The sequence below is a fragment of the Zonotrichia leucophrys genome, chromosome 1 (assembly GCF_028769735.1).
Source record: "Zonotrichia leucophrys gambelii isolate GWCS_2022_RI chromosome 1, RI_Zleu_2.0, whole genome shotgun sequence".
Taxonomy (NCBI): domain Eukaryota; kingdom Metazoa; phylum Chordata; class Aves; order Passeriformes; family Passerellidae; genus Zonotrichia; species Zonotrichia leucophrys.
Window position 1 is genome coordinate 28,059,412 of NC_088169.1, and position 14,537 is coordinate 28,073,948.

Here is a 14,537-nt window from a genome sequence, read left to right on the forward strand (position 1 = left end):
CAAGTACAAATATTAGTTTTACCTTTCTTGTTTGGCTCCTTCAGATTCTGTCCTAGCAGTAGATTTACTCTTTTGCTGTTTTAGAACATTATGAACACGAACTTTGTAGCTTTCAAATTCAGATGTAACAGATGCTTGTTCAGCCTATCACACAGAAAACAAAGCTATAAGTTATACTATTGACTATTGCTCCCTTATTTCTCTATAATGAAATGCATCTTACAGGGAAAAAAATTAAAACCACCTGCTTCATTTCCTTCTTTAAAATAGATAATTAAAACAGCGACCACCATAACAAGTTTCTTTAGATTTTAACTGAGTATTATGTAATGTGAAACTTGAGACACTGATTTTCAAAATACCAGTATTAAAAGAAAGAATACTTGAAAATTCAAAAACTGCATTCAACTGAGAGATTCATAAGCCAGGGGATCTATGAAAAGCTTTGAATGAAAGCAAAGGTGACAGAAAATACAAGAGGTGTAATTCTGTTTCTCTCCAATACTACAAGGGTGACAAAAATTCTAACGTGCCATAAAGTTATGCATAATTCTGAGGAGTTAAGTCAGTCTTGCAATGGTATTACACAGCACCAGATATAGTATTCTAGTTGACTGTAAAGGTGTTTGGTCTGTCTTTTCTTCTAAATTCAGCTGTTGCCTGAGTTCTGTGGACATACAGAAAGCTGCCTCACATCACAGTAGCTTCATCCTTGACTGTGCACTATACAGCAAAGATTGTTGCCACCCTTCCAGTACTCATGTTGCATATTCCTCTTAAAAAACAAAACAAAACAGCACTGACACAGATTTTCTTTCCTGGATCTAAGGACAAGCTCATGGATTCATTAATCACTCTCATTTACAGGTAACTAAAATGTTCTCATCTCCAAGAGGAGGAGTTTGGAAACTTTCCCTTCAGCTAAAGTGGTGACTGAAATTCTACAGAACTGAATCTGAATAGCCACTGGTCCAGATTTTCAGTCTGTACATTATGTAGCCACTTTTTTTAGATTAATCCTTTGCTTTTCTTCCTGTCAAACTCTGTGAATATTCCTCAGGTACACATCCTTAAATGTCAGCATGATTTCTGTTTTCTACTATCTGCTTTGGTATCCACATTGCTTTTAGAAGGAATTTTCCTTTGCTAATAACCTTGGAATAATATCTATTTTCCATATGTAGGGCATCTAAATAGGAAAGCTAATCCTCCAAAAGGTTCAAGCCATGCCAATATGGAAGATCTACAACTTTGCTGATTTCACAGCATCACAGAGCAAACCACCCCAGACAGGTATTGTAAGCACCCAGGTATGAAGAATACATTTATGAAACCACAATCCATGTATACCAGCACAACTAAGGCAAACCTCCTGCAGCAGCAATCACAAAGTTTGTCCATTTCAGTTCAGCTTTTTAAAATGTAGAAGTTTTTTTGAGAGGCTGCATTCAGCTGCTGCTTACCTGCAGGATGCACCTACCACCACACCTACCATACACCAGTACCATAGAGTAGTGCAGTAATCCCCATAAAGGTGGTTTGAACATAAGAGTCCTACTATATTTTGAATCTGTTTGTCTCCAATGCAAACATTGCATTCCAGGACCAAACAGGGTTTTATTAGCAAAAAATTCCCAGAAATAATAATAAACTTCAGCAACAGTGTCAGTTTTCCATGAACTTCAGCTGCCAATTAAGAAGCTGCTCATATTTCAGCATATTAAAAGGTGCTTATAAATATATTTTTCACAGTTTTTTTTTCTTTACAGTGGTATCAGTGTTAACTGGTTATATATGAAGCAAGATATATTCAGTTTTTTAATTTTTGCTCTTTTCTTTAAAAGAGAAAAAATCTTCTTTTCCCTGAGTGTGCACTTACTGAGCATCTTAAATAAACCCTGGGTCCCCACTACCACAAGTTTTTCCCTACTGTAAATAGCAGTATGCAAGTCCAGATGTTCCACCCCAAGTGATACACATCAACCAGGACAGTCTGGCCTGTCCTTTATACCACCACTCAATACTGGGGTAATTCACAATTCCTGACAGACAAAAAGAGAAGAGTGAAAAATCTGCAAAATATTTTTGAAGAAGCAAAGAGTGCAGGTAATCTCCCTTCTTAAGCCTCTAAGATTACTTCTTCCACTGGAATACCTGGGCTGCTCTGCACTCCTCTTGCAGGGTTGCAATTTTTTGCTGGCAAGCACTCATTGTACGCTGGTGCTGCTCCGAGGACGTTCTCAGCTGCTCCTGAGCTTTGTGCTTTTCTGATGTCAGTACAGCCACTTGAATCTGAAAAAGTCAGTTGAAAATTTCACTATCATGAAAACTTTTCTTACTTCTCCAAGGGAACATGCCACTGAGAACCTAGGACTCTACTACAGTAATTCCTGCACTGGTGAATACAAAATTAAAATCCAATAAAAATAGAATAAAAAAAAAATAGACATGGGTTACCATGTAATAACTTTTAAAAAGTGATGCTGTTTAAAGAGAGAATTGAAGACGTAATTACAATGCTGTGGTGGAAGCATTTAAGAAAGCCAACCTCTCTCCCTTGTCTGCTTCTTTCATTACATTCTAATCCACTTCTATTCTGTATACAGATGGACAACACTTAAGATTTTTGCTGACAATGTTGTGCTCTTCTGTTTTTAAACTGAGAAACTTCAATTTTTAAAGAAACATTAAAAAATATATTCCAGTTACAAGCTTTAAACTCCACAGTCCTCTCCTTTGGTGGAAAGGGAAACAGAAAAAAGACAAGGTAAATCTACTTAATGAAAATGATAGGAAAAAATATTTGGGGAAAGCAGCAAACAGACAAAACTCATTTATGAAAAAGAACCAGTAACCTAAAAGTAAAATCAGCACCTCTTTATTCTTCAGCCTATATTCCACGTGCCCAGTACAAATCACACTCTCACTACTTAAATGAGAAGACTCATACTAACAAAAAGTGAAGTTTCTTGCCTTATAAGCTTCCACTTGCTGTTGGCTGGCTTCCAGTTCCCCTTTCAATGATGCCTGCAACATTAGGTGGTCATTTTCCTGCAAGATAAAATTACCTGGAGATTAAAAAAAACCCTCCAAACCTCAGTAACCTAAAAATTCAGCTACCAGCTGTTTTTTAAAATCTAGTTTAAAAACAGAATACAGTCATTAGCATATGGACTTACAGCTTGTTTTGAATCAGCCAGCTCTTTTTTGGTTTTCACCAGGAGTTGTTTTATCTTGGCATTTCTTTCCTCATCCTGTTGCATAGTTGACTGAAGTGACTCTAAGGCAGAGAAAAACAATTATATGCAAAGGAAACTTCCCCTATTTCCTTAAAAATGCTGGAAAACATTTTTTAAAATTCTAACAGATTCCTTAAGAGTTGTGAACAAGTAATTTACACTAACTTTAGTAAACTTTTCCTAAGTTATCACAAAGAGCTTATAATAAGTGAAATGTTTTTACATTTGAGCATAGGAAGAAATGGAATTTTCACATGGTAATCAGTAAAGTTTTATGAGTGTGGTATATCTGAATGAAACCCTTGTCAGTCATCAATATTTAGAACTTCTTCATAACTTTATCAGGTAATAAACACAGTATGACAGGCAGGTAAATTGGCTTTTAAGTGCTGAACACTGGATTAAATGATTGATAACCTAGTAAAGGTTCCTCTAAGACAAAATTGCTTTCCTAATGCAACTGTTTTAGTATTCCCTGCAAAGCTTACCCTCACTTCTGACCTGAGGAGCTGTTCCTGAATTGTATCTTTTACCACTGTTAACTACACCATAGTGACTCTTCTGTTTATAGTTTACTTACTTATTTCTTCCTGAAGGGTCTCTTGCTTCTGTTTCTGAATCCCTGTTTCTTGCTCAAGATCTTCTATTCTGTTGTCTTTATCAGTAATCTTCTGATTAAGTTCTTTAACTAGCCTTTCATAATCAGCTATTTCCATATCCATCAGTGTACTCTTTTGAGCATCCTGCAAGGTACACAAAATGAAGTTAGAGCTTAGAATTTCCCTTGCCTGCTAAGACTTTTGTAATTCTGTAAAAAACTATATTGCCCATCAGACAAAGATTTTGTCTTTACCCATATCCACAAACATCATCCATCCACTGGGTTTCCACATCCTCAGTAAATAATCTGTTTTCAAACAAGAATCAAAAGCTTTGAAACCTGTGGCTAGTTCTATCATTACGTATTTTGCATGTATTAGTTTTTGTCATCTTCAGTCCTTACAACCAAGGCAACTTCTTAACAGTGCACTATACATGTACTCCAGACATCTGAATTCTATTCTTATTTCTACTCATTAAAGGCCACATAACCCAAGCTAAACAAACAAAAAATAAAACCAAAACCAATTCCAAAAGTACATTTCAGCTCTTCAAGCACACAACCAGGGGCAAAAGCCCTTACATTCTCTCTTTTGCAAACCTCCAGCTTTAAAAACCTCAGAACATAAAGGGAGGCATTCAACACAGCCAGATGGGCCAAAATCTTTGGTAGCCCATTAATCACTAACATGGATAGCAACTCTACCTTTCTGGCCAGCTCTAATTCTTGCATAGTTTTCTGCAGATGTTTCTTTTCCTTCTGAAGTTGCATCTGAAGCTCCTCCATTTCTCGGAGAGCACCACTATGTTCCTGAAATTTAAACAGTTGTCAATTATGCAGTCCAGTTTCAAAATAGATGCCAACATCTTTCTATACTTAAAAACACACACACACACACACACACATACACACACACACATTTGTGTTGTACAAAGACAGCTGACTCCTTTCTTAGGAAATCACTGTGAACCAGAGAAAAACCAACAATACTATGAAGTGGTTTTCACATTCTGTATAACTACCCCTAACCTGAACTGATATCCTTGCAAAGTTCTTTCAATGAACAGACCAAGTTTTCAAAAAAGTCCAGTAACACAGGGAAAATGTAGAACCTGGTGTATGGAAACACAGTTTACAAAGGTTTAACAGAAATCACATCCATTGAAAGTATTGCTTCAGCCCATTTACCATCTCTATGAAGTACTACCTTTGTTTTCTGCTCCCTTAGAAGTTTTTCAGCCTCTAGCTCTTTGTCAGCCTTTGCTTTGGCTCTTTGTATCTCCAGTATCTGAGTTTCCAGCAGCTTAGCATTATTTTGCACTGTTTCAACACGAGCCAGGAGGTCTTCATTAGCAGAGCGTAACTGATCATGCTGAAATTAGCACAGTAGAATGGTAAAAACATAAGCTGAACTTATGTGCAACGTTGACAAATAAAATGTTTTCTGTATTTTAAAAAAATACCCAACACTGATTTCTATCCAAATCCCTTACAAACAACACTCCTACAGATGAGTCTTGTCCAGCTTAATTCTTTTAAACCACATTAATAAACAGGTGAAATTAAAGCCATTAGCACATTTTGGTTATTTTGTTCAGTTAATTTGCCCAGCTTTCTATAAAATGGCAAGAATCAAAATAAATCTGAAAAAAATACTCAAAAACTCATGCTTTCTGCATTATCACCTTCTCCTTGCAACAACACAGTATTTCAAATACACACTTCAAATAGAGCTGCTGTATTTATAAATAAATGATCATACTATTAATTCCTAATAGAGGCTGAACTGCAAACTTTGACTGAACCACCAAGTCTTCCACCAGAACAGAGTGAGAACTCTACTGCATCAGGCATACTTTTGCAATGCCTTTAACAGATTTAATTTTGACATTTTCAATGATGTAACCTATTCTTTATTTTGCCTCTTAAAAATGAGGTAAAAGTGAAAGATGTCAACTACCTAAACAGTGTTTTATTTAAAAATTCTTTACAACAAACTTGAAAAATGCAAAGCCTACATAATCAGTAGAATATATACAATTATTCCTTATTTCTTCCTATTTACTAGGAAGAAATTTACTACTGCTTTTTACTACTGGCTTGTGTTTATAAGGAAACAGTGGCCTAGGTGGATCTCTGGTGTAATCTCTGGGAGTTTAAATCCTAAATACCAAACCCATTGCAGTTAGCTCTGGAAAAATGTGTCTCACAGCCCCTTAATTACTATTTTAGGCTCTTCTGAATGCCTCTATAGTACTCTACAATGCATCTTAAAGTCTAATCCTTGTGAAAAATGTAAAATTCATAACAAATTTAGTATATTTAAATGTTTTGTTGAGTAAATAAAAAAATAAAAAACCCAAAGCCAAATTTTGTTGAAGAAATAGAAGAAAAAATGTCTCAGTTAAAGGTTACTGCACTTTATGAGAAGTGTAGGTGTGCAATCAGGAGAAACACTGCAAGTTTGATACTTGCAGTAGACCTGTAGGACCGAAATCAAGCCAGAGATGATCTGCTCTTTTCTGTGAGTTGACCTGGGATAAATTAAACTCTTTCTATTGACAAAGTCAGACATTCTAGATATAGTTATCTTTGTCATGGCCCAGGTAAGGTATCAGATGTTGAAAAGGAACAAACAAACCACTCTGAATTTCAAGTTACTATTTAAAACACATGTAGGTTATGAAACTAGAGTAACAACCACATGATTAGGACTTGCACCCAATAGGCAGAATTAATTTTTATGGTACTTACCAACTGATCAGACCCACATACAGAACTGACCTGCTCAGATGACACCTGTAGCTGTCTTGTGAGGTCCTCTATCTGACGTTCCAGATTATTTGCTCTGCCTTTTTCAGAATCCAGCTGCTCTCCTTGCTTGTCGTACTCCATCAGAAGATTCTTAACACATACAAACACAAAGGCATAATTTTCCACAAGATGTATTGCACAAGCACATTCTATACCTCTGAGGTGTGTTTACCTAGTATTACATTACATGAGTTGTCTTACTGCAACATCAGAAATATCAGAATGAAATTAAAGCTATCATTCCATTACAGGCTCTGGGAGAAAACCCTTTGAGTTCATGACATTCTACAACAATTCAGGTTGGAAGACAGCTCAGCAGGTGTCACACTCCTGCTTAAAGAAAGGTCAGCAGTGAGATGAGACCAGGTTGCTCAGAGCTTTGTCCAATCATGTCTTTCCAAGGACCTGCCTCCAAGATTGGAGATGGCTACTCCACTAAGCAATCTATTCCACAGCTTAACCATTCTCATAGCATGAACAAGTTTATTCATATAAACAGTTGGAATCTCTCCTTTCAATTGAGGACTACTGTCTTATCTTGCACCACCATTAATAACCTGACTCTCCTCCCTTCATAATGTCTTTGTAGGTACTGGAAGACTCCTATCAGGCTCCCTCAAAGTTTTCTGCAGGCTGAGCAGCTTCTCATCACTTATTCCAGTCCCTTGACCAACCTGTCATTCTTCCACTGAAATCACTTCAAGTTATCAATGTCCTTCTTGTATTTGGGGGGAGAAGGAGGAACAAGAGTCGATGTAATACTCTCAATGATGTCACAGAATAATTTAGATGGGAGATGACCTTTAGGATCATTGAATCCAACTGTAAACCCAGCACTGCTAAATCCACCACTAACATATGTCCTTAAGTGCTGTGTTTACCTCATATACTTGTATATAAAGTGCCTGCTGTGTTTACTTATCGTACTTTAAATACCCCCAGGGATGGTGATTCCATTGCTTCTCTGTTCTAATGCTCAAGCACTCTTCTTGTAAAGAAATTGTTCCTAATATCCATCTAAACTTCCTCTGGTAGAACTTAAGGACATTTCCCTCTGTCCTATCTTGTTGCTTGAGAGAAAAAACTGATCCCCACCTGACTACACCCTCCTTTCAGGTGGTTGGAGAGTGATAAGCCTCCCCTGAGCCTGCTCTTCTCCAGATTACCTAATGTCAGTTCCCTGAGCTTCTCCTCCTAAGTCTTACAGGGAACAGCTTTCTCCTGGAGAATCAACGCTGACTCGTCACCTGCCTCTGCTTCATGTGCCCAGAGATGTGCTCCAAGAAGACTTGCTCCCAGGAAATTACAAGTCTGTCGTCATCATTTAAGGGTTTTCAAACTGATCTTCCATTTTTTTAACTTCTCAGAATTCACAGGGATGTATGTTTTGCCTAGCAACACGTTGCTTGGTATGCATGATGACAGAGTCAAAAGAGTTAAAAATAGCATTCCAGTAGAAAGGAAGTGTCTCATTTTCTTCTGACAACAGCTGCATGGTTCCCTTAAGAGAACCTTGATTCTGGTATTTAATTAACACTTCTTGATTCTGGTATTTAACTGCACAACTTCTTTTGCGGAACATAACTGTGCAAGTAAATAGCAATGTATATCCAGGCTAGGCTTCAAACCCAAAGTATTTTCTGACAGATTACTGTCTTTTGTGAATGCAGCACTATTCTTACCTTATAGCTTTCAGCTCCTTGAATTACATCTTTCATTGAAGCAGACAATTGATCTTTTTCTGATCGAACGAATTCCAACTCCTCCTTCAGAGTCTGCACCTTATTAAAAAGAAGTGTGTGGCATTAAAACAAAGCCCTCCACGTAAAATCTTCTTCATATTAGGAATTAGTCAGGGTACCTCTTTTCGGCTGGCATCTAATTCTTTCTTGGCTTTCACAGCAACCACTTTAATTTTATTTAGCTTCTCTCCTTTTTCAGCAGATTCTTTTTCAAGCATCCCTAAAAGAAATACATAAGAAAGTTAAAAATTACACCCTTCCATTTCTTCCCAAGGAATGAAATGAAATGAAATTAAATTCAATTAGAACACAAACATCAGCATGACTTTAAAACCAAACAAAATATAAAGCATGGGGTGGTGTTGAAGTGTTTAATTCAGTCAAGCATTTAATTTGAAGCTAAAACATCCAGATGTACAGAGAACTTAGGGGCAATCTTTCCCTGGACAATCTTTCCCTGTTTCAGAAGCTTCCATCACAGTTAGGAGAGATATTCCTGTCTACTTCTACATAAGTTTAACAACTCAGAAGCTTTTTCCTGCTCTTGTGTTGGGATAACTGCAATAAAACAACAGTAGATTTGGCACTGTTGCTTCCCTTTCCTTCTGGTAGCCTTGGGGATTCTTACTGATAAATTTCCCACATTAAAAAATAAAGATTAAATCCACTACACTGTTTATAGGCAGATGTACAGAAAAAGAAAAAGCCTTAAAATATCAAATCATATCCAACTTAAAAATGCTAACATTTTAAATTCCCAATGGAAGGAATACTGTAGGAAGATGCATTAATATCCACTTCCCCATGTTCCTCGACTTGTGGAAATACAGGGCAATCATGCAAAGAAAGAAAAAGTAACAATCCAAAGAAGGCAGATCATTTATATAAAAGAAAAAAAAGTGAGAAAGATACCAATTTTCTCTTGAAGCTCTGCTACTGAAGACTGCTCATCAGTTTTCTCAGTCACTGCTTCCATTAAATTCTGTATTATAAACAAAGATATAAGACGTATTACAAACATTTCTTTGTGGTACCTGTTTTGTCCCTAACAAGCCACCAGAAGTTTCAGCTACAGCTCAAACTGTCCATGTTCTTACATGGAAGAACATGGACCAGGAAAGCCTTTATGAGCAGCTTTGTATCAGCTTGATGAAAGTACAGTTATGCTGAAAGCAGAACATTCCAATCTTTTAAGAGCTGCTTTCCATCCTGTCCAAGGATAAAAAAGGGGAGACACCCCCATTCTGCAACTGTCAGCTTTACAAAACCAGCAATTCCCAAGACCTGAAGCTAATGTAGATCAAGAAGTTTTGTTTGAGATGGAATCACAGAAACCTAGAGGTGAAAGATTATGAGGTTAGGTAGTCCATCTAGTCAGTTGATTGTTTCAAGGGATATTGATAGGAATAAAGGTTCAAGTACAAGCAACTTTTGTCAAAAAAGCATTATGATTGGTTTTGTTTCATTTTTTTTTTTTTTTTCTGGGGGGAAGAAGGGAATTCTGAGGTGCTAGAAAACTCAGAAATATGTGCCTTCTACAAGGGAGACTCACTTTCAGGCCAAGGGAAATAAAGGAAAAAAAAAACCAGAAAAGAGAGAATTGAAAGTATTTTTTGAACCTTAATTTTGAAGACTTTAGAGGTTTAGTCTTTATACTTCAATAACAAAATATAACCTTTAGAGAACTCAGTTCGTCTTTCACATTTCTAAGCTCAGTTTCCTTTTGTTCCAGAATGAAATTTAAGTCGTCTTGTTTTTCAGATCCTTTTTGCTGTTCTTGTATTTGATTTTCATAAAGAGCAAGTTTTTGGCTCATCTCTTCAGTATTAGCTAAAAGATCTTGATTTTCAATCCTTGTTTTTTCACTGGCATTCCTCAACTCTTGGATATCACGTTGAAGCGCTTCTTTTTCAGACAACACTCCTTCCAGTTCTTCTCTCAGAAGATTCTTTTCTTTTTCAAAATCCTGAATCAGGGATCTATGTTCTCTATGTTGAGCTGCATTTTCTTCCTCTAATCTCTCAACTTCTTGCTGCAAACTAATTACTTCCTCCTCCCTTTGATGAGCAAGGCACTGCTCTTCTTTAATTTTTGACAAGCACTCATTTGCAATTTTTAACAAGTTAAGAGAATCATTTTCTTCATTAGAATCTGAAATGCTGAACCCCACTTGCTCAAGTAAGTGGTATAGCTGAGTTCTTACAAGGGATGTGTGCACTTGTTCATTTTCAAGTAATGTTGATATATGGTCTTTTTCTGCAGTCATCATTTGAAGTTTCTTTTCTAAGTTTTCAGACTGCTCTTTCAATAGTGAACAACTATCTTTTTCTGATGTAGTCTTTCCCAGCTCTTCACTTAATTCACCTTTTTCCTGAATGAGTTTCTTATTTTCCTCATGAAGAGTGTGCACTTCAGATGAAAGCTGCTCTTTTTCACGCATCAGAGATTCAATCTGTTTTTCTAATTGTTCTAGCATTTGAGCATTTTCACCCTTAGAAATTAAAGCTTCATTCAGTCTCTCTGTTAATTCCTCTACCTTTTGCTTCAGGTCATTATTGTCCTGGTTAGCACAATCTACTTCTTGCTGAAGTTCCTGCATTTTAACTTGTTTTTGCTTGCATGTTTCCTGAAGGGTTTCTCTCTCTTCACTCAAGCATTTCACATCATTTAAAATATCCCTGTTTTGATCAGTAAGAGCAGTGATCTCCTCTTCCAGTTTTCTTACAGTAATCTCTTTTTGGTCAATGGAGCTTGCCTTTGCACTATTGTCCTCCTGAAGACTAATGATTTTACATTTAAGTTCTTCTGTCTCTTCTGAAAATTGTTTTACTTTTTCCTGGAGGTGATTTACATTTTCAAGAAGAACATCCCTTTCATTGAAAGCAGCCCGGAGTTTCTGTTGCAGCTGACTGACATCAGAAGCTTGCTGTTGTTTCATTGATTCCAACTCCTGGCTGATCTTCCCAGCAGATTCACCTAGCTCAGCCTGTAGAGTTTCCATTGTTTCTCTCAGGCTGTTGTAATTGGACACTGCTTCTTCTTTCTCCTGAGTTACCTTCTCAAGTTGTTCTCTAAGTTCCTGCATTTCAAAAACTAATGCCATCTGCTCTTTTTCAGAACCAGATAATAAAGTTTCATTTAGTTCAGAAATTTCTCTCTGGTGCTGATCTTTCAGAGTCTGAACCTCTAATTTGTGCTCTTTTGCAGCAGTTTCATAGTGCTGTCCTGCTGCTTGCAGCTCCAATTTTAGTTTTTCAATTACACAGCAGTAATCTTCTTTAGTAAGCTGCAATTCATTTATCTTAAAATCCAAGTCTTCCCGCTCATGAAAGTACTCATCCTTCATACGATGGATTTCCTCTTCCAGTTTTGTCTTGACATTGCTCATATAAGTTAACTCATCTTTTAATATACTATGTTGGGACTGGAGTTCTTCTAAACTATGCTCCAGGTACCTAATTTTTTCCTCCATTTTTGCTTTTACACAAGGTTCTTCTTGTGTATCTGCAACATCTATCTTGTTTTCTAAATTTTTATGTAGCACTTCTCTCAGCTGCTCCAAGTCATATTCACACTGGTCAGTCTGAGCATGCATTTCATCCTTGGCATTCTTCTCTGCCAAATTATGCTGCAACTGATTTATCTGATTTTGCTTTTCTTCATTTTCTTTAGATGATATTTCAATCCGATGCATTAGTTCTGACACCTCTTCCTGATGAGCAGTTTTTAATTTTTTAAGCTCTTCATTCAGATTTTTTATTTCATTATGGTAACACTGAGAGGTGCTTTTAATAGTTTCTTGCAGATTTGTCACTTCTTTGTTTTTGTCTTCATTCACAGCTTCCAGCTGCTTGTTCAGACACAAAATTTGCTCTTCATAAGTAGATTTAATTCTTTGGACATCATCTTGTAGTCTTTTAACTTCTTTTTGACTATCATTGTAACATTCAACCTGTTCCACCAGCTCCATTTGTTTCTTCACTTGTTCATCTAATTCCATCTTCAGCTTCTTTAAATCCTCATTGTGCTTGCATTCTGCATTTGCTAATTCACTCTTCAGGGCTTTTATTTCTTCTATAGAGTCAATTCTTGATTGTTCCAGTTGCTTCTGTAATTCTTCTGTTTTAGCCACTGCAGCCTAAAGAAACAAGAAAATTATTAAATACTGGTAATTCAGCACACAATATTTGCAAGTAAACTGTTTACAATGATGAATTAGAAAATGTAGTAGTCCACAGTTTAAAAAAATGGTTGTAGCTTTTAAATATCTAACTGTATCAGGACAATTCAATTCAGAAGACACTACACATGAGAACATTTGCAAAATGAGAAAGGAAAACTAAGTCCTAGATCATGTTTACCAGCATAATTTCACAAAATTTCACGACACACTTCAGCTTTAGCAACTATTCTGACAATGCATTAAAGATCAGATTCATTTTAGAGCATCAAATCCAGGTATCTGGAATATAACAATATCCATCAACTGCAAGCAATTCAGTCTTCACTTTATCATTAATTGAGATTATTGATATAATCTCAATATAATATAGTTGCCTTGGCTGACAGGCCCTTTCTTATGAGTATCTAAAGGTAAGACTCACATGAATATCCAAAGGTTTACCTTGTAAAGGTAAACTCGTGCTCCTATGGTAAGACAGAGCTGACTGACTGAAGCCTATGTAGGCTTTTAATGCACAGACTGAATTCTTCTTGCAGCTGTGGATCTAGACAGCAGATACAAGATTTTTTTATTTATTACTATAAACTAGGGGTACAGAGAAAATATGCTTTAATATATACAGCCTTTAGATTTTTAAATACTTTTTAAAGATACAGAACACAGGTAAGTGAAGAAAAATATTAAAATTTGATACACAACAAGCAAATGTAGAAAATAAATAAAATTCTGAAATATTTCAGCAATGTTCTATGGCTCATTTCAGTACCTCTGCTTCTTGCTTTATTTGAACATTTTCTTTTTTCAGAGCTATGCACTGCTGCTGACTTTCAGCTTTTTCCAGAAGCACCACATCCAGCCTTTCTGTGAGAGCCTAATATTAAATGAGAAAGATCACTGAAAGAAGGGTTTCTTAACAATTGAAACAGTGATATCTGCAAAATGTGAACCTCACATATATATTATGACACTTTTTGTCAAATAAACACATCGGTCAGCAATTTAAAATTGCTTTCAGCCCAAATAAAACTGATATGAAATAGGGAGACTAAAACAATGATTTTGGGTTCTTTTAAAAATTGTACTTGTGATCAGCTAACTTTTTATTACCAGGTGATGGTGGTGAAGTTCCATTTCTGTATGAAAGAAATCTCCATCCAAATTATTCAGAACAATTCTCTAATTGAGAAATTCCTCCTCAGTACCAATTTTCACTTTCGTATGCTATGACCCGTATCTTGAGAAAAACAGAACCTAAAAGTATTTCTTGTGACAAGCAACTTGAATGATGTGTTTCTAATCTCATCAAATGTTTGTCTCAGAACTTTTCTAAATGGCTAAAGTCTTTCTGCAATGGTCACTCCAAAAGAAACAAAAGCTGGTCTAACCAGCCAAACAAGGAAAAGTCTTGCTGGGGACATTTGCAGAGTCACAGAATAGTTTGGGTGGGTGGGGACCTTTAAAAGCCATCTAGTCCAACCCCCCCTGCAGTGAGCAGGGACATCTTCCACTCCCATCAGGGGGCTCAGAACCCCATTCAACCTGATCTTGAATATTTCCAAGGGTGGGGAATCTACCACCTCTCTGCGCAACCTCTTCCAGTGTTTCACTGCCCTCTCTGTAAAAAAATAAAATCTTCCTTATATCTGATCTAAATCAACCCTCTTTTTGTTTAAAACTCCATTATCCCTTGTTCTATTGCAACAGGCCCTTCTGAAGTTTGTCCACATCTTATAAGCTCCCTTCAAGTACTGTAGTGCTGTGGTAAGCTCTGTCTGGAAAGTGTACTTTGTACTATTCCTCACAGAACCAAGAGTGTTTGCTGGCAAGTGGAGTAAGGATGTGAGGGGAGAAGGGAAAAAAAAGGTTTTAGGAAGTGTCTTGGACTCCTGCAGATTGATTCCATTCAATTTGAATAATGGTTTTGAAGCTATTGACTTTTTACCAAATTATTTCTGTGG

General features: G+C 36.6%; 1 protein-coding gene across 1 annotated transcript in view; it reads right to left on the reverse strand.

The window, feature by feature from the left end:
- The window catches only part of GCC2 (GRIP and coiled-coil domain containing 2), a 30,898-nt gene that overhangs the window by 11,412 nt on the left and 4,949 nt on the right, over positions 1–14,537 (reverse strand). The window contains exons 5-17 of the mRNA XM_064709985.1: positions 13,346–13,450; positions 10,072–12,534; positions 9,309–9,378; positions 8,516–8,616; positions 8,337–8,435; positions 6,625–6,744; positions 5,048–5,212; positions 4,546–4,650; positions 3,820–3,982; positions 3,180–3,280; positions 2,974–3,051; positions 2,155–2,292; positions 23–144 (exon numbers count right to left, since the gene is read on the reverse strand). Coding sequence (XP_064566055.1) covers positions 23–144; positions 2,155–2,292; positions 2,974–3,051; positions 3,180–3,280; positions 3,820–3,982; positions 4,546–4,650; positions 5,048–5,212; positions 6,625–6,744; positions 8,337–8,435; positions 8,516–8,616; positions 9,309–9,378; positions 10,072–12,534; positions 13,346–13,450 — 3,830 coding nt within the window. The remainder of the gene's footprint in view (positions 1–22; positions 145–2,154; positions 2,293–2,973; positions 3,052–3,179; positions 3,281–3,819; positions 3,983–4,545; positions 4,651–5,047; positions 5,213–6,624; positions 6,745–8,336; positions 8,436–8,515; positions 8,617–9,308; positions 9,379–10,071; positions 12,535–13,345; positions 13,451–14,537) is intronic.